General features: G+C 38.2%; 1 protein-coding gene across 1 annotated transcript in view; it reads right to left on the reverse strand.

Annotated features, from left to right (window-relative positions):
• OXCT1 (3-oxoacid CoA-transferase 1) overlaps positions 1–21,282 on the reverse strand; it is an 85,698-nt gene that overhangs the window by 15,957 nt on the left and 48,459 nt on the right. Inside the window, exons 9-14 of the mRNA XM_033085247.1 lie at positions 20,704–20,815; positions 20,144–20,238; positions 19,420–19,468; positions 16,198–16,270; positions 15,355–15,430; positions 1,498–1,587 (exon numbers count right to left, since the gene is read on the reverse strand). Coding sequence (XP_032941138.1) covers positions 1,498–1,587; positions 15,355–15,430; positions 16,198–16,270; positions 19,420–19,468; positions 20,144–20,238; positions 20,704–20,815 — 495 coding nt within the window. The remainder of the gene's footprint in view (positions 1–1,497; positions 1,588–15,354; positions 15,431–16,197; positions 16,271–19,419; positions 19,469–20,143; positions 20,239–20,703; positions 20,816–21,282) is intronic.

Raw genomic sequence — 21,282 nt, forward strand, 5'->3', positions numbered from 1 at the left:
AAAACCTATAACTGGCTCTCCAGAAGTGCACACTAGCTACACCATGCACAAAAGTGCCCAAAGTAGGTATACATATGCCAAAATAAATAAAAATCCTGTTCTCGACCTAACATTGACCTAACCTTGACATAACAGTGAACCTATCTCTGTTTTCATTTTTTTCCTGCTTCAGAACTCCTACAGAAACAACAAAAACAACCCAGCAAACAATTTTTTAACACCACTTTGGAAAAATATTTTAGCAATAGTATGTTCAGGAGAAAAAGTGGTTTGAATAATTACATTGTGTATGGACTCTAAGCCTTAACCAAATTCCACAGTAAGCAGACATTTAGCATAAATATTTATATACCTGAATACATTATAAATATACTACATAAATACATTAATAATAATTACATTAATACATAAATACATTAATACCTAAAGTGCGTGGTTGAGCAAATGGATAACTCCCTATGTTACTACAGTTTTTAGAAGACTATGTGTTAGTGATGCAAGTCATAAAGATAAATTCATTTTATATTTTAATTTACTTATTTATGCATATGAACATGAAAACTAGCAGGTTAAACTCAGTCCTGTTACTCAAAATGTGCCCCTTGAGATCACAGTTCTGTGTAAATTGTGAAACTATTACATTTTTTCAATATATATTTGCTTTTATTTTCAAGTGAAAATTCTTCAAATCTCACAAAAAAATACACAGCTGTTAATATATTTATTCTCACATTTACTACAGTTTACTATGCAAATTCTGATGAGATATTACTTTGAACAACACAAAATTAATTATTGTTGCAGACGTACAATAAATTTGGCATAGAAGAAACACAAAAATTAAACAAAAAGTAAATTTTAAAATATTCGGGATAGAGATTTTTCTCCTTCAGTACATTTTTTCTCCTGCATTAGACATTTCAAATTCAAAGTTTCCTATTTCTTTTGGAGGGAGATTTACACCTATAGCATATACCTATATCAGTCCCTCACAAAGAAGTCTCTAGATTAACCACTTATACATAATGATGTAAGGCAGTCTGTATGTCATCATGCCAAAAAAATATATTCTATTAAACTGTCAGTACCAATTTGACTGGTAATTTCAAAGGTAAATATCTTTCCACCATAACAAGTATTTAACCATGGGAAACCTCATTTTTCAAATTATTCTGGGGCAAAGAGCAGAGTAGTATCTACTATAGCTTTGGCAATGACCACTCCAATTAAATTTGCATGAAGTAGCTAAAAAATGTGTGCAGCTTTTAAACATGAAGTTAATATTTCATTTTTTTTCCCATGATGAATGATGCACTTATACAAGAGGAAAGGAACCATATTAACCTAGACTCCAGTTGCATCACCCATAATAACCAACCGCAAAACTGTCAAATCCTAACAAAGTTGCAGAATGAAAATGTCTTTTCTTTTCCTGTTTATTTTTTTACTTTTTTGCAGCATAAAACACTGATTTGGAAAGAAGTGGCAGAGCCTTACCTTGGCTGAGTGCTCCATGGTGACAACCACTTTGGTCTGTGCGCTGGATACCAGGTCCATGGCACCCCCCATTCCTTTCACCATCTTACCCTAAAATGAATTTTTAAAGGAAATTATTATTATTATTATTATTATTATTATTATTATTATTATTATTATTACTACTACTACTATTACTATTATTAAAAATATAATATTGTGTCTGCAAGTGACAGCACAAAATGGTCAACTTTTGCTGCATGAAAAGCCCACCTATTTCATAACCACAGTATACAAACACCAACAAAGTGAAAAGAGCTGTCTCATTCTCAGGTCTTTATGATGCAAATAGTGATGAGTAGAAGGAGATAAACTGCCATGGCTGTTTCCCTGGGGTGTAACAGAAATCTGAGTAGTATCATTGGCTTAGTGGAAGCACTGACACTGAGGAGCAATTAATTTAGTTCCAATGGTTTTGTCCCTTGAAAAGCAAAGTGTACATCTTCCTGTTGATGGAAATGTCACTGGTTCCTCAAAAGCAATCTCTACTTATGAAATGCAGCAACAAGAACATTTGAATACTGTACATCCACCTGACAGTTTAGAAAGCCTCTTGCCACTTCAGAAAGCCATGCCTTGTATCAATATATCAGCACAAACCAGTCATTTTTGTGCTATTCCAGATGTCTGTAGAGGTCATTTCATGGGCAAATACATAAATGTGGCTCAGTATTCACTTCTGTTTGTCCTCAAAACCAGCAATGCTTTCAGTCTCTGGACTCATTCTTCTCTTAAAGTGTGTTACAATTGCATGTGTTATCACAGCAAGTGTCTTGTGTCTTGGTTTTCAGCTATCTCTATTTTTACTTTTCGTAACGCTATGGCACACAGTTCTGCCTGCTTCCATTACCTTAAACTGGATGCATCTGATCTTGGAAGGTAAAGAGGTCCGAACCTGACACACTACTGACAGGAAATGATCAGAAGAACAAAGTTCTATGAGTTCTGAGCACTGCAATCATTTTTGAACAAGCACTAGATCCTAATAACCAAAGATGGCAACAACCTCATATATCAATCCAGAGTTGCCAAGGAAGAAAGAAATGGTAAGGAAGAGAAGTTAGTAGGAAACATGACATAAGGCAATGAGGATGGTGAAGGGCCTTGAGGGGAAACCGTGTGAGGAGTGGTTGAGATCAGGCCAGCCTTGAGAATAGATGGGGAGACCTCATTACAGTTAAGCTTCCTCTATAGGGAAAGAGGAGGGGCAGGCACTGATCTCTGCTCTGTGGTGACCAGTGACAGGATGTGAGGGAATGGTCTGAAGTTGTGTCAAGGAAGGTTTAGGTTGGATATCAGAAAAGTGTTTTTGACCCAGAGGGTGTTTGAGTCCAGGAACAGGCTCCCCAGGGCAAGGGTCACAGCACCAAGCCTGACAGAGCTCAAGAAGTGTTTGGACAATGTTCTCCAGTCCCATGGTGTGACGCTTGGGGATGATGCTGTGCAGGGCCACGGGTTGGACTCTGATGATCCTTGTGAGTCCCTTTGAACTCAGAATACTCTGATCCTGTGATTCTGACAATTTTACAGATTAAAATAAATTATTTTCTGCCTCAAATGGTTTGCATTTGGTTTTGAGTGGTTATAGGGACAGAAATACATTTACAGATATAAAACCTAAAAGTCTACAATTAGACGACTGAAAAACTTCCTAGTACCAAAGCTTGTGCTTCTTTTCATCAGCTATGTGATTCAATACCTTACAAGTATCAGAATCTATGGTCCATGATAAAAAAACATACGGAGGAGACTTGTCTCATTGAACTGGCAGACCAGCTACATGCTAGCGTCTAGATCATTACAATGTCTTAGGTACTGCTTTGGCCCAGTCTGGTTTCCACCCACACCCCATGGCGGATGCACAGATCCATCCACAGCCCATGGAGATGCATGGGGATGTAGAGATCCACCCACAGCCCATGGAGATCCATAGGGATGTAGAGATCCACCCACAGCCCATGGGATCCATGGGGAGGCAGAGATCCACCCACAGCCCATGGGATCCATGGGGATGCAGAGATCCATCCATAGCCCATGGGATCCATGGGGAGGCAGAGATCCACCTGCCCGTGGAGGAGGTGCCAATGCCAGAGTGCGTGGGTGCCTGGGGGAGGCTGTGATCCCATGGACAGAGGGCCCTGATTCCAGGCTGGAGCAGCCTGTCCTTGGAGGGCTGCACGCCGTGGAAGAGTGACCCATGTGGCAGCAGTTTTGGGAGGGCTGTGTGCCCGTGGAGGGACTCACATTTGCAGAAGGTGCAGTTTGGCTGCTGCTTGTGGGAGTGAACCCACACGGGGAAAGTTCCCAGAGAACTGTCTCCCTTGGAGTGTCCCCACGGCCTCAGAGGGGCAGGACTCCTCTCCCAGAGCAGTGGAAGAAAATCTCGGTGATGAACTGACCAAACCCCCACGCCCCATCTGTGGGAAGGAGGGAGGGGCTCACAGAGAAGGTGTTTTAAGGGCTTATTTTACTTCTCAATATCGTCCTCTGATTCTGTTAGTAATAAATTTCATTTTGCAACTTTACCTTGAGCCTGTTTCGCCCTTGAAATGTTTTCTCCCAGTCTTTATCTCGTTCACGAACCCTCTGTTAATTTTTTTCTCTTCTGCCTAGCTGTAGCAGGTGAGAGTGAGTGAGCAGCTCTCATGGGTTCCTGGCATTTGGCCAGTGTCATGACAGCAGTATTCACACACACACAAATATTCCTATTTTCCTACTGTTGGCACAGTGAAGAATAAATCACATCTCCCTAAATCTATAAACAAGCCCTTTGGCATTGTTCAGTCAGACTAATGTTTAATATTTATCACATAAATTATCATAACTACCAAACTTTTTTTTTGCAAATTCAAATGTGAAAAGGATTTATCTCTGTCCTTAACTTCCTGGCACTGCTCAGATCATTCTCCATCCTGCCCGGAAAAACACAGCTCTCACAGAGACTGCAGTGACCTCTAACCTGCCAGCCAGAAACCCCATGACAAGATAATGCAGAGTAGCTGCAGATGACATATTATCTCCACAGTAACTCAGAATATGTTTGCATTGAGGATCAGGCTATCAATACATCTATCCTGACAATGCCATTAGCTCATTTTCCAGGTCTTTTCATTCTATTAACTACAAAAGACCTACAGCAACAAGTAAATTCCTGAGGAACTAAGTGCTGGTGAAGGTCAACAACAAATGTACTGCTGAAACAGCAGTCATTCAGAATGGAGAGAAGAGACATCATCCCTTTTTGTGTGAAGAAAGAGGAAAATGCAAGCTGAAGAGAAGGACTTTGGGATTTTAAATTGCTCCATCTGTCCCTCCTCTTTAGGAAAATATATTCATTACTATAGGGTGATTCCTGGGAAAGCAAATCAATTCAGCATTAAATGCAACTAGCCAAGTAATGACATGCTTTTTTTTTGAGGAATATCCAAAGCATAAGAGACTTACATTAATCTCAGTGTGTCTACTAAACTACCACAACCTGTATTTTCCCCCACACCATACTGGAAAAGGGAACAGCTGCATGCTAGATTTGAGTTAAAACATTCAAGACTAAAAGGTGAGTCCAAAAAGACACTTTGCTCATTTTTGCCCTACCCTGCTACCTCCATTTATTTATTTAAGATTATTTTTGTTAGTTCTTAATTACAATGGTGCTGCTAGCTTAAGAAACCTTTCAGAAGGGAAGACTTTGTGTGATGGTAGAGCACTGGTAATTTAAAGCACTGTTATAAATCCAATTCATCAGACAGAGTTTGAAGCATAAAAGACTTTTGATTTTCTGGGAGGTCCAGTATGGGCAGTTATTTATACAAAAAGTTGGGTAGAGAACAGACACAAGCTGACAATTTCCTTGCAGCTTCTCAGTTACAATACAAGGTGGGAATTCCCCTTTTCCCACTGTGCTTTCATCAGCAGTTTTTTCTAAGTCTCAGTCCAAATAATACTGGAGTGCAAGACATGGAAATTTTGGACCTGATGCTTTAGGTTTTCTTAACTGAGATCATCAGCTCCTCTGCTTCCTTGTGTACGTCATAAACCTACACAGTACTAGTGGAATTTCTTATAATGCCTACTTATTGCAAAATTAATTACAGTAATTTCACGACCATAAGGCGCACCGGATTATAAGGCGCACTTCCGGGTGTCGGCAAATTTCCGAACTTTTGCCGATATATAAGGCACACCGGACTATAAGGCACACTTTTTTTTGCAGTGAGGATCCGCCCCCAGCTCCCCCCGCGCGGTTGCTGGCTGAGGCCCCATCTCCACCCGGCAGCCATGGGTCCCCCCTCACCCGGTAGTGGCGCCCCGGGCTCACCTGTACCCTGTAGCCACAGGCCCCCAGGCCTGCCTGTACCCGGCAGCCATGGGCCCCCAGGCCTGCCTGCACTCGGCAGCCGCGGCCCCATGGCTCTGCCTCCACCCAGAAGCCCCGGCCCCGCCTCCACCTGGCAACTGCGGCCCCGCGGCCCCACCTCCACCCGGCAACCGTGGTCCTACCAGTTGCCCCTGTGGCTTGCGGCTCACACTTCTGGGTTGGCAAATTTCCGAACTTTGTCCATATATAAGGTGCACTTCTGGGTTCGGGCCAAAATTTTAGTCAAAAGGGTTCACCTTATAGTCATGAAATTACTGTATTTTGCTATTGTGGTAATGGAGTATCTTCAAGTAAATATGAGAGAAGTGTATGTATTTTCTCATTTAATCTGTTTATACCTGAACATTATTTGAGTGGTCAAAATACAACATGAAAGAGCCTGAGGAATTAATTTAGCCTAATGGTAATTCCTAAACAGGAACCTTCATGGTTTTTTGGTGACATGTGGCACCCAAGACAACCTGGTGTCCTAAGGTCTTGCTGGAACCTTAAAACCTTCCTCTATATTCCCAGGGGGACAGACTTTTCTTCTGTAATTGAATTTTATAACTACTCCCAACATCATAGGAAAAAATGGACCTGAACTGTTCTGCTTATGCTAAAATAACATGATCTTTTGAGACAAACAGCTATTGCATCAACAGTACAGCAGAGCAGATGTTAATGATGAGTTCAAGAAACAATGAAAACTTGTCAGTGGTAAATCCATTTTGAATAATTCCATTCAAGACTGAATATCAAAGCCCAGGCAAGGTGAAAATGTACATCTGCTTGGAAAGTAATCAAACCACTTCCCTCGTAAGAGTCCTTCCCAAGTTCCCTGCCCTAATACCGTATTAAACAAATACTATAAATAGCGTTCAGTCTGAAATTTCTCTTTCCTTCCATGAGATAGAAGAATACATGTGCCTCACACTATTCTCAGAGTTAGTGAAACTGCTGTTTCAAATAGTCTTACAGAAGATAACAAGTGCTTCTAGTTTAAACTGCAGGCTTCCCATTCAAACTTAGTTTTCAGGCATACCCCTGAAAACCATAAACAAGATGCCTAGGATGAAAGAACAAAGAATTCAGAGATGTCAGCATTGTCTCTCATGGTCACAGACGCAGGTGAGGTGTCAGGTATGAAAGAAAAAAAGGTATGAATGGTGTCCTTATGAAAGGAAATTATTTTATCATGCCAGGGACAGACACTAAAATTCAGAGCAACTGGAACAATATGAGCTTCACAGAGAAAAGTAGAAGGTAAGTGATGCAGAGGTATGAGGTACTGCCTCACAACCATCAGTTGTGCTAACGCTGCAGTCAAAAGGATAAACTGAGGGCCCCTTCAAAGGTCTCTGCTCTGCCCCTCTCTGCAGTACTACCACTACACATTGTTCACACAGCTCTCCCTCTCTGTACAGCCACTGTCTGCCAGCAAAGGTGTGTCAGCACCAAACAGCGAAAGAGGTCGTCAGATCCATACCTCACAATCTCATCAGTTGTTGTGGGGTAACACCTGGTTGGTTTGGGAAAGTGCGTATTAGCTCAAAAACTTTGTTTCAGAAAACAAAGCAAAAAAACCCACAAAAAAAGAAAAAACATAACAAAACAAAAAAAACCCCACCAAATCCCCTCCCCTAAAAGACAATTACAAGAAGGTTACAACAATTAATTACAACAATTACATAACAGTTAATTACAATAATTAAAATTTAAATTAAAACAAATTGAAACAATTACAACAATTTTAAAAAATACAGATGCATAAATCTACTAACTTCACAAAATGATAAATGTTCCTTTGCCCCTTGTTAACAGTCCTGTTCTGTATTTAAAGGACAGGTGTATTTATAGTTGATTCTAAAATGAAAGTTACAACTGTTCCAGATTTCACTTTCCATTTTTCCAGCGAAAAAGACTGGATGAAGATTGCATCACAAAGATGGATAAAGCTGAAGTACTTTGAACTTTACTTCCTTATTCTATTTTACACTGATTTTATGTCCTTACGTATGTCCCACTTACAGAATTATTGTAATTATACTGTCAACTAGGACAGCTAGATTAGATTTTACTCTGAGAAAAAAAAACAGTGGGAAGTCATTAACAGGATTTTTCAATCAGAAGTGTGGGTAATGCAACAACAAAACAAAAAGTTAATACTGCCAGAATACAAAAAACTAAGCACACTACATGTGCAACATGGCAAATGTCTTTTTTTTAAAGATACAAAAAAACCCCATTGTTGTATGGTTTAGCCATACAAGAAATGGCCTGGTTTTGAAAAAAGTCAACCAGATATCCCCCGAGATACACAGAAAGATATACTGAAAAGTAAAATTAAAAATTAAGTTTAATTTCTGAAAGAAAGGAGTATAAGTTCCCGAACTACTTGTTTTTCTTGGAAAAATGTAAAAATAACTCTTCTCTAAAATTTAGCATACACAAATCTGTGCACTAACTATATTTATATTTTTATTTTCCATAATCAGAAAATTAGGGCTGCATGAAACACGTGCAAAGAAAGTTGGGCAAATTTCATTCCTTTATTCTCCTATAAACCTAACTTGAAATAACCATTGGCAACAAATTTGAATGACAGAGTAAAATTCAAATAATTACACTGAGATGCTGCATCCCAGAAGCAATGCAAAACAGTCTGTGACATGCTTCATTGAAATGGATTTGCTTTACAGTGATGAATGTTATTTCAGTGTAATGGGACAATTAAGCTGTCCATTTACCTTTGCATACCATTTCCAAAACACACAGCAAAGCATGCAATAATTAAATTTTACTGCCAGCATAATACTAGTCTCACTTGAAAGTGATGGTTCCATATTGCAGTAATAGTTCTCACCACTAACCCACAGATCTGAAGTCCTTTGACATATGCTCGTATTTTTGAGACAGGCAGAATTTCTTCAGCTGCTCTCATGATACAGAAAGCAGAGCTGCCAATTCCCACACTGAAAATTTAAGAGTATGAATAAAATACCAATAGGGAGCTTCTACATTACTTCCATGCAGTCTGAAGAGAAATAAACATGAAGAAAATGGATAGAAAAAGCCCTCAAAAAGATGGAAGAAGTAGGGCCAACACAATACAGTCAGTTTCTCCTCTTTGGATGCAGGACTTCAGCAATAGTGATAATTTTGTGTTCCAAAGGCTGTGCAGGGCTTTCAGGCACATGTTTGTCGGGAGATAAGCAGTAAGTTGATATATTACTGTAGGTGTAATTTCAAGATGTGTGTCTGCAAAAAACTAATACATCTTCATACTAAACCAATGTCCCATTGAAAAGTAGATTTCCAAGAAGACTCTGGGTAACTGCAAGTCCCATCCTTCTCCTCTGTTGAACTACTGATGTAGCCCTACTCATGTCCTAGACATCAGACAACCTGATATTACTACTGAGAGAAACCCAGCCATTGAGCATATTTAACCTGCATGTTTTCTATTCATACAGATTTTAACCCATTTGTAGTCCTTCACACATTTTACAGTTAATAGGTAAAATACTCTTCTTGGAATGCTGTACAGCTTGAAAGAAAACACTGAATTTAATGCACTCAGTGCCACAGGTATACTAGTAACTAGACAACGTGTTTGGATTCAAAATTAAAATATGCCTTTTACCCAAGCAAAGTGACAAACAGGTTATAGTACGACTCCTCAGAGAAGACCTACACTGATCTCAGGCATTCAGGGATGCATTCAGAGTTACGTGTCCTTTCTTCTTCCATCATTAAAAATAATAATTTTTGTATAAGAAGAGCTCTTGGTGTGGAGCCAGGTTTGGCACTACAAATAGTTAAAGGCAAAAAAAAACCCCCTCAGGCAGACACAGAGTAGGCTGGTCTCTGCCAATTTACTTTTACATTAAAAACATCATTATTAATGAGGTCAAAGTGTCCAAAACTGTGCAAAATAGGCACTTTGAAGCTCTGTAAAAACTAACAATAACATATAAAATCATATTTCTAATTCCTTAGGTAATACTAACCTCTAAAGACTGTAAATTAAAGATTTATTTTTGAATTTGAATGAGTTTCATCAGTTCTTCTTTTCAGATAATCTTCTTTGATAAAGATTAGAATTTTTTTGCAATTTTATTTAATTCTTAATATTTTAATCCTTTGGGTTTGGCTAGTCCGAGTTAGAGCATTGAAATCACACGCTGCTGAATCTAAAATACAAGGATTTTTTTTTTTTTTCCCAAAGAATTACAGATTTATGTATCCAAACTACATCTCCTGCATGAATTACATCACTCTCTTCTTCTCTTAGAGCTAACTAAATGTACTACCTTCACAATCTAAACACGAATTTTAGACTCCAGTTGAAGAATATACAAAGCTAAAATTTAATTTTTTGTTTGTATTGTTTGTAGAGAATAGGGATGCTAAATAGTGTAAGGTCCTGTATCATCTCTGAGGGTGCTGCTTGTTAACTTCTGGACTCCAGGCTTTGAGCCAGTTTCTTTAGCACCTCTGGATATATCTCCTGTCTGCCCTTGTGAACTTACACAAATTCAGCTTATTCACCAGTCTTCAGTCGTCTTTGATGGTGGGTACTAAGTGCAGAATCTACACATCTTCTAAACATCTTCAGGAATGCTGACTCCACCACTTCTCTGGAGAATCTAGTCCAATGCTTGACAATCTTTTTGGTGAGGAAAGTGTTCTTAATGTCTGATCTAAACCTGTCCTGAAAACACTCGAGGCAGTTTCCCCTTGTACTGACAGTTGTTGGGAGAAGAGGCTGACCCCATCTGGCTATAACCTCCTTTCAGGGAATTGTAGAAAGTGGCAAGGTGTTCTCAGAGCCTCCTTTTCTCCAGGCTAAACATCCCCAGTTCCCTCAGCTGCTCCTCACCAGATTTGTGGTCCAGACCATTCCCAAGTTCTGTCACCCTTTGTGACATGCTCCAGCACCACAAAGTCTTTCCAGAACTGGGCAGCTTTCCAGCCACTCTGTCCCAGCCTGTGGCACTACCTGGGGTTGTTGTGACCCCAGGGTAGGACTTGGCACTCGGCCTTGTTGAATGTCACACCACTGGCCTAGGCCATGATCCAGCCTGTCCAGATCCCTCTGCAGAGCCTTCCTGCCCTCCAGCAGATCAACACTCCCCCTAATGTGGTGTCACCTACAAATTGACTGAGCGTGCACTCAGTGCCCTCATCCAGTTCATCAATAAAGACATTAATCAGAGCAGTACTGAGCCCTGAGGAGCTCTACCAGTGACCTGCCCAGTCTGATGTAACTCCATTCAGCACCACCCCATGGACCGAGCTACACACAGTTCTTTACCCAGCCAACTGTCCCACTATACAAGCCATGAGCAGACAGTTTGTCCAGAAGAATGTTGTAGGAAATGATGTCAAAAGCTTTACTGAAGTCCAAGCAGACAACATACACAGCCTTTCCACCATTCACTAAGTCCTGTCATGGAAGATGATCAGGTTCTCAAGGAGCAGCTGCCTTTCCTAAACCCAACTGTCTGATTCCCTGGCTGTCCTGTATGCACTGCATGATGGCACTCAGTATGATCTATTGCATGATCTTCCCTGACACTGAGGTCAGGCTGACAGACCTGCAATTCCCTCAATCCTCCTTCTGGCCCTTCTGTAGACAGCCATCACACCTGCCAATCTCCAGTCACCTGGGACATTCCAGGTTAACCAGGACTGCTGGGAAATGATAGAAATTGTCTCAGTGAGCACATTCACCGGTTCCCTTAGTACCTTGGGGTGGCTCCTACCTGGTCCCGTAGACTTGTGTGTTTCTAAGTAGTGGGGCATGTCAGTGAACAGTTTCCCTTAAGTGTTGAGGCTTTATTCTGCTCCCTATGCCTGTTTTCCAGCTCAGAGGGCTCAGTACTTGGGGAACAGCTGGTCTGACCATAAAAGACTAAGGCAAAGAAGGTATTAGGTACTTTAGCCTTTTCCATGTCTTTTGTCACTATGATTCCCCCAATAAGTATGGAGAACTTCCTTAGCCCTTCTTTTGTTATTGATGTATTTATAGAAGCACTTTTTCTATGGCAGTAGCCAAATTAAGCTGGACTTTGGCCCTTCTGATACTCGCCCTACATAACCTCATGACATCTTTGTAGTCCTCCTGAGTATGCTACCTTCTCATTAATGATTTACTGCATAGTTCTATTTTTCCCCTGCAAGAAGCTTCTGCCTAGTGAAATCTGATGTCATGGATATTTCATCCATTTTGCGCTTTCAGATTCATCAACTTCCAGTTGCAGGGACCCTCCACTATTGTTTCAATACTTTTTCTGCTGATACAGCATGTCAGCTGTACCAGTAGTCATATTAGGGTTGTTTAATATTATGGGTTGTTTGGAAGTGCCTATGAAAAAGACAGAGGCCTTGGTGTCACAGGAGAACATGGCAGAAGTTCTGGTATTTTGTTTTGATCTATGCCCAGTATCTGATACATGTCACAACAATAATCATAGTTACGTGCCTTTTCTTAGGAAGGATGGGGAAAATGAAGCACTACTTTGTGCAAGCTGCAGTAATAGTACTTTGTAGTAAACTTCTGCCCTTGCAGAAGGGCAGCAGAAACTATTCTCTAAATGCTTCTATTTCTCAGAGTTTCAAAAAGACAGTAGAGGAAAAGAACTGAAACAAAGAAAGTACATGCAGGGATATGTACAGTCAATCCCTCAACTTTTAAAAACACATGTGAGAAATTAGTGTAAACTAATGCTGCTGCTCTGTACATTCTGGGAAGCCACCCTGCTAGCACCAATTTCTGATATTAACTTGAGACACAGAGATAGGTCACAAGTGTCCTGCATTCACAAAATGAAATGTAGCTCCATTCAGCAGCAACCAGCAGCCATGGATTACCTGTTCTGGCTTATCTGCCCTACTCCATGATCATGACCTCCGTGTTTCTTCTCAACCTCTCTTGGACAGCTTGTCACAATTGTATTCTGTTCCCAGGAGATTCACAGAAATTTGCCTCCTTCTCCTGTCCCTCCTCAGAAAACCTCTTTTAGTTGGAGAAATACCAACGTGAGGAAGACAAAGAGCCATTATGTAGTAGTGCTTAATGGAACAGAATTACCCATAAATGCCAGTATTTAGGAAGTAACTTCTGCCTAAGCAAACAGCATTGTTTACTGCATGTGCTTAAAATATTCACACCCTCTTCTTTCTTTACTCACGGGATTTTTCTCTCCATTAAAACTCAGCAGATAAGAGCAAAGAAAGGGCTGTAATTACTGCAATGAGACTTCCTCAGCTCACTTCCTAATAATAAGTGCAAGTAAACACACACATGCACACACTAGGGCTCAAGTGTTATCAAGCTTTTATGGGACAGAAAGGACTGCTTCATAATGGTACTTGCTCAAAACATACAGAGCTATTATTTGCTCTGAAATAATGGCAAATATCATCTATACAAGAATCCAAAAGTTATAGCGTGTAAGAAATATTTAACCAAAATTAAATGAAAAGTGAAAAATGTTAGAACAAAATAGAGCTTGAAGTTTCCTTACACTATGAGTTTTCAGCAAAGTCAATCTTTTTCACCCACACACTAATCTTATAACTAAAAAAGAAACACATCTTGCTCATAATTAAATTTAACTGACAATAATATATCATCTTATTTACAGGAAAAGCAGGAAGATCTGTATATCTATGGGCTGTTAATCCCATTTTAAAAATCTGTACTGTAGAATAGTAGTAACACATCAATAAAATAGATTAAGAATCATCCATCCAACATATATCCATAGAAGTAACAAAAGAAAAATTATTGCTTCTTGGAAAGGCTCCTAGTTGGATTTATGAAGTGTCATTGACATATTTACTCACAAGTAAATACCAACTCACTGCAGAGGAAATTTGCAAACAGACAAAGATTAGTAAGGGGAAAATTATGACAGCAAAAAGTCATAAGGATCCATCTGATGTATACTGTAGCATGTAGTAACAAAGTATATCTCAAAGGTAATAAAAATCAAACAGTATTGAAAGTTATATTTTATACTTTCCTGTTTTGAAAACATACCTGCTATTCATAAATTTAGGGTTGAACAGAACTGAGAGGCAACTTCATAGGTAAAATAAGCAATATCAGATATAAAAAATAATCGTCTCGATAAAGATGAATGCGAAACTAAAATCACTATCTTTTAGAGAACATAAAGCACTGAGGGAAGAACATGTAAATCTTCACCATTTTGAGAACGATTACAATCAATCTTAGCTTCAATGTTTCAAGAAATGCATGTGTAAATGAATTTTTTTATTAGTAAAAAATGGTGTCTTCATCTTTGATAGTTCAGACCTTGAAAGGCACATTTCAATATAGCCCTAACCCTTCTCACTCCCCACAATTGCTCACACAGACACCTGGACTAGCCCTTCACATAACCCTGTCTCCCACATCTTCTTCTATGGCTCCCATGTCAGACTCTGTCCCTTCTCAATAAAAGCACCTTACGCTCCAGCCACTGTTGTGCGACTTCCATGCTCAGAGGTTTGCTGTAGAAGTCACAAACTGCTGGGTTCAAATAAAGCTTCTCCAAGAGACAAGAACATGCATTTGGGTTTTAGCTCTCCTCTAATCATCTTTCAGTTTCCCAAGGTCTTTAAAACTGTTCAGGCAAATATGAATATATATCACATTACTTTAAACAAGGCTAATAAGAAAATTTGCTTCTAGACATTTCTGATACAAAACATATCTGAAAGTTCCATATTCAAAGCCATTGAAAATACCAAAGTTGTCAACAGAATGAAAGTTACTAATGTTGTTTAACATATCTGAAAGTTCCATATTGAAAGCCATTGAAAATACCGAAGTTGTCAACAGTATGAAAGTTACTAATGTTGTTTAATGTTAGAACATAAAGTTCAAAGTATGGCTTAAAGTTATCAGCTGATTAAATAATGCTGGAACTAGCTTATATTTCTGTCACTGAAACCTGAAGGTCTGTTCAGTTAAATATAATATTATTGCTTTTCTTAATGTATTTAAAAGGGCAATGCTGCAATCTTTTGACAGAAACACAGAAAAACAATGCAGGTTTTTTTAATAATTTTATGGTGAACTACACGCTGGTTTACACTTTCCTTCAACTCACTGCTCCAGGTACAGCCATACAAGAGTCATTACTGTCAAGAAAAAGCATCAGTCCTCAGCAAAAAAAAAAGTCACATTTGAAAGGCATGGACATAAAAGGGAGGAAAAAGGCTTGCATAAATAATGTTTCGCTTTTCACAATGCATGAGCTTAATTTTAGAAGGCTGACTTTTGATAATGGATTGCTTGGTGCCAGCACTATACAGGAAAAACACACATTTTAATACTTTAACTTCACAACTCCCCATTCTACTTCTGCCCTTTTCTCCTTTGCCTGGATTTTTGTTATCCTAAACAGAGTACACTGATGATAGTTCAAAAACCAACTTACAGGAATCATCCAGTTGGCCAGGTCACCGTACTTAGACACCTGCATAGCTCCAAGCATTGTCAAATCAACATGGCCTCTGGTAACAGAAAGTGTGTAATTAGCATATCATGTTCAAGTAACAGCCCACAAATCTTCATAAGCTTTTGTTCATTCTCGTTGCATCAATTTAAAAATGGTGGCATATGACAGAGGTAGCAACCGTTTGTCACACATGTAGTTGGAGTTTTTTCCTTGACTAGATGTATCACTGATGCAAATATCTCTTTATGCCTAGTGAGCCTCAAAAATGTTCCTACTTTTGTCTGGTTTGGTTAATTGCACGCGCAGTCAATCATCTCTGAACTCCTACTTTTTAGTGCACTCCTTAACGTATTTACATGCACCCATTATCTTTTCAGAGCCATTAGGATTTAGTGTTTGTTTGCATCCAACCTCCCTTCTGAAAAACAAACAAAAAACAGGTGCAGACGTTGAATTTCCATTAAGGAGGTGGAATGAGGATCACAGTTGCAAGCTGAGCAAAGAAAATATACTAAGTGCAAGTACAGATTAGATACTTGGAAATGACCAAAAAATAGTTGTTAAAACATCGTTATAAATGTGTTTATAGATGGCCAGGTGGTGGTAGGCACAAACATTGCCATGGTATCTATTAGTTCAGTGGGTTTTTTATTTCCAATAGATAGATCTAACCCTCTGTAAACTATAACTGAGTAAGTCCATGATAATTTTGCAGGTTGTTAAATGCTAACCACATTTGGAAGAAATACTAATTAGTTCAGCCACTGACGCAGTTTATTCTTTCCCTGTTTCAAAAAGATCAGAGTTTGTGTAGTTACATACCCTCTTATCATTGCAAATGATTCATCGCTAGAGAAATAGGAAGAACCTGGAAGAACAGTGACTGTCTCCTTACCTGTAAAAGAATTAAGATACAAGTATGCATTTTGTTTCTTTGACAAATGAAGTCCCAGCTATTTACTAAGAAATAAGAGATTTTATCAAATTCCTTTGGATTCAGTACAGCTACAGACCTGATTACACTTACTACGTCACATGTAAACCTAATCGATCCTACTGAATTGTGAAGCAGTTTGTTAGAGTTTCTAATGATAGGATTGCCTGCTATTTGACCACCAGCAGTTCCAGGCAAGCCATCACGAACCCCAGAATGTATGAAATATCTGTGGACTTAGCTTTCTGCTCCATTCACAGAAAAAGTGAGAAGTAACTGTCTTTTGAAACAGAGAAAGATAAAGTCTTCAGGACATGGAGAGGCTGCAAATAAAAGCAAGCAGGTCATATTGAAGAGTTTATAGTTCTAATAATAAAAAAAAATAATAAAAAGAGGTCTAGTCTATTCATGTTTTTTGAAAGGGCACAAGAAAATGTGCTTCTGTGTGTTGTACTGTTCTCTGAACAGTGCTTGAGTCAAGCAATGGAGCACACCTGGAAGTGTCTTATTTTAGCTCTGTTCAGGGCCCTTCTCTTCCTCTTCTGCCTGCTCTTTGAATCAGTCTAAGCAACAAACATTTACACAGGGTGCCTCTGAAAAGGCAGAAGAAACATAGATGAAGATGAAATTATAAAACAAGTATGGTAAACTTGAGAAAAAAAAAAAAAACCAGACCAAAATATTTTAGCAACACGTGACATAATGAAGAAACAGTGTCAACAACAAAGAGGAACATCATTAAATAGTTTCCAGAAAACAGAGAAAAAAGACAACGATATTAACTAAGAGAAAGGGATAAGGGAAAGAAACAGTGAATGAAACTTAAAATACAGATCTAAGATATGTGCTTTAATTTTTGAACTCTTCTGAGGTATATTTTATGCCATTTGTATGGAAATCAAATAGAACAGTATAGAATTAAGGTCATACAAGTGGTCTTGCACACTTCTCAAGAATTCACCATGCTATCACCCAGACCTGCTAAAACAGCCTGAATTGTCTTCCTCTACAGGGCACCCACACAAGGCAGTGAGAGAGAAAACAGGGTTGGCAGGCAGCAACAAGGAGAGAGAAGCCTGCGATAAAGTGACATGGTAATGCTGAGAAGAAAGACACAAAGGCTTAGGACCACAAAATAATGTAAAAAGAGCACCACGTTACCCACTTCTTAAAATGCTCTCAGGCAGTCAGTTCTTTTAAATATTTCTGCTGTAATATAGTAGTCCATCTTTCAGTTGCAGTCAAGATATACTTAATGAGAGACATTAAGAAAATGGGACGAAGAGAAAAAAACCATACCTGTTTCAGAGCAGTACAATTACATTTGCAGAGAGAAATTTAGCAAAAGCCCAAACCAGGAATATGTTTTAAAAACTTTAAACTGGCCTTTGGAGCTGATCCTTCTAGTTAATGAATGAGAACAAGATTAACTTCTATTCCTCTGCCATTTAGCTTCTGTTTTCTTCATGTGGTTTTGCTAATTTTATTGTAAAGCACCTAGAATGGTCCTAATCCAACCATGTTTATGTTTCAGCAATTACAGCAGTAATTATTTTGGTGGTAGGTTTTCTATCCCATGTCCTGTTTACTGCAGTTTCAGAGGGACATGTGAAACTGCTTAACATTGAACTAACAATACTATAATAATCTAATTTTCATGTTGCATTCTGACCTGTTATGTTAGCTTCATCCCTTCCAGATTAACTCTTAAAAAATACTTATCAACTATAAATAACAATTCAAGATCATCTTGATTTCCATGTTAAAGCACAACTTTTTCAGAGAATTTATGAGTTCTTGGATATTTTTTCATTGTCACTCTGTTAATATGTTCATTTTTCATCGGCACCCATATTAAAACCTAAGTTCTAATGTGCATGCATATAATTTCACCAATAGTACCTTTTTCTTCTAAATAATTTTTTTCTTTTCAGTCACTCCTCTGACATATTCCTTCATGCAGCTCTTGAAACAATTGTGTATGTACTGGTGAAATACTGGACTCAATTTCTTAAATCATTTTTTATTTCAAACCAGAAAATGGCCTCAAATAACTCCACATTTAAAATACAATAACAGAGGCAATTACATAGCACTATGATAAGTATCATTTAACTGAACCAAGCAGCAAATGTTTCAAGTCAGTGAACAATTGCTGGACTGATACTAAATTAAAATTATTTTATGTCAGTGCTTTATCTCCTTTGATTTTTCAGAGTTTAATTGTACTTGCTAACAGCCATTGAGAAAGGTACTGTCTGTATAGACATGTGTAGACACCCTCACATGTATTTGTATGTATGTGTGAGTATACTTGAATAAAAAATATGAAATCTGTATATTTTCTATATTAAAAAAACAAGTCTAAAATGTCAGGTCTATAACCTATACCATTAATATCAATAACAAAGTTACAAAGCCTACTTCTGTTTATCACAATGCAAGATTTGAGTGTATATTTACATGAGACAGAGAAGGTACACAGGCACAACTTTTCCATGAAAAATACAGAAATCAAACAGGTGCTCTAAATCATAAGAAACTTACATTTTTACATTGAATAGCTTCCTCTGAGGTGAAATGCCCCAAAACAGCTGGGCAACAACATTGTGAGAGAACTGTCATCCCCTGCTAAAAGTGGCAAAAGCAGCTGCCCACAGCAGCGTCATGTGCCAGGTCCCAGCCAGGCAGCTCTTTCCCCCTGCCTTGGCTACCACTCCCTCTCTGAATGCAAATGAGTTATATTCCTGGCTGGGAATAAACCAGGTCATTATACACAGGATGTTTTAAAGCATGTCCCAAGCATAAATCATTGAAAACCATTTTCTAGAAGACTCAAAGTGAAAAGCGACAGGAAAATGAACCCATATTCCCTTACAGGCTGCACAAAGCGATCTCACTTCTGAAAAGGATGATTTGACCATTTACCGATGAGCCTGGAAGAGAGTCCTTCCCTGTAGAAGAAGACTGTCACTTAAAAGAAGACAAATACATTAATATTTATTATCAAATAAAACAGGAGTCTAGGTTCAAATACTGTACAAAAAGAAAATTTCAAAATTAACATGGTAATTCATTGTCCATTAATTAAATGTAATTAAAGTATTTACCTGCATTAATCAGATCTGGATCTACTTCATTTTCAAGTGGATAAGGACCCTGACAACAATACAGATGTATGTCAAGCTTTATAATAAAATACCTTTCAAATACAATTAACAATCGCCATATTATTTCTAATGCTAATTACAAAAAACGTAAAATGGCAGACACGCATTTTTTAATCTTTTTTAAAATTAGAATTCTAATTTTTATCAGAAAAAAATCCTGTCATTACAAGCCACAGTTTATATCAAGTAATGCATCAGGGCTGATGGACATATTGTTCAAGAATCTTAAAATTACTAAACAACCATGAAGCGAGAAGTTTGTTTGATTTAAGTTTCTTTTTTTTTCTTAACCAAAGCAACACACATTTTTCAGAAAAAGGTCGTAACTGCAACTTCATAAAGTCATACAACAGTAAAAATAATATTCCCTTTAAACTTTATTTAAAATTATGTTTGCTAAGGTTTACAGTGCTTGGTCTTGCAAATTCCTGATGGTTTTGAGGACAGAAACATATGTACTTAAGGATATCCTTAAGTAGCACCATAACCATAAAATGAGCATTTCCTAAAAAACTTCCCTGCAGCACAGTGAGAATTTTATGATGACATAATATAGCATATATATTTTCAGTAATATAATAATCAACTTGGAGGTGGGCAGGAAATAAAATCCAGCCATACTAAAATGAAAATACTATAATAACTGACCAAGATATATTCTTACCAAACCCAGGACTCCGTTTTCACTCTGTAAGTGAACAGTTATGTCTGGACTGATGAAGTTACTGGCCAACAATGGGATTCCAATACCCAGATTAGCTAAAAAGAGGTGGTTAAGGCAGAAATACTTATTGCAAACTAGTAAATTTTTAAAAATTACTATTATACTATGAGTAGATTAGGACTGTTCCCTTCGCAATCACTTTTGTTTTTACTTAGATACCTCATATTTGTGATGAATGATTTTGCCTTGGACTGTCTAATTGCATTCTGTCAAATTTTTTACATGACAAAAAAATTGACAGTACAAATAAAGTTTCTTTTCTGACTTTTTCAAGAAATCCTTCTGACACATTCAACTGTTATCAAAGCCACCAGACACAAAAACTCAATTTTATGTCTTAGCAGCATCCCTTCTATTTCAATTGGGTATTAATAAAATGAGAGAACCACAGGGTCTGGTAAAGACAATGAGCACAGTAATCAACCTGTTCTAAACAAACCAGATGGGTTTCATATTCTAGTCAGCAATCACTTTAACCAATAGCAAGAGCTGAAGGATACCATACATTCCATCCTCAAACTCTAAAGCAGCCCGTTTGATGATCCTCTCCCTCACATTGTCTCCTTTTTTTTGTTTGGCTGTTGAGTCTTCAGGCTTTCGGATTGATAAGCGCTGCAAAATAAGAAGTAATCATAAACAAAGATTAGAATCCAGATTCTTGCTTCTCAAGACACAAAAGCTTGATTTGTGATTGCACTAAGATACTTGGTCTAAGAATGAAGTTATTTATTCATCTTCTACAAAAAGAGCGACCTTTTATTTTATGCATTCGAGCTTAGCTAAGCCAATGGAGTCATCAAGTATCTCCAATGACAGCCTTATAGCAAAATATTATTTCTTCGTCTGTATTGCCAAGCCTGATACATAGAGAATTGCTGAAGGTGTCACCAAGCATAAGTGCAAATACTAGCAAGTCTGAGATTCATTACCCCACAGACACCCTAATAGATTCATAAAATGTCAGCCAAAAATACAAATACTGCTCGCTCTCTGCATTAATTCAATTCAGTGAGCTATTCTAGATTTATAAGGATGAGACAGACAAATGCCATTCATCTAAAGGTACTGGGAGCTAAGAA

The sequence above is a fragment of the Catharus ustulatus genome, chromosome Z (genome assembly GCF_009819885.2).
Source record: "Catharus ustulatus isolate bCatUst1 chromosome Z, bCatUst1.pri.v2, whole genome shotgun sequence".
Classification (NCBI taxonomy): domain Eukaryota; kingdom Metazoa; phylum Chordata; class Aves; order Passeriformes; family Turdidae; genus Catharus; species Catharus ustulatus.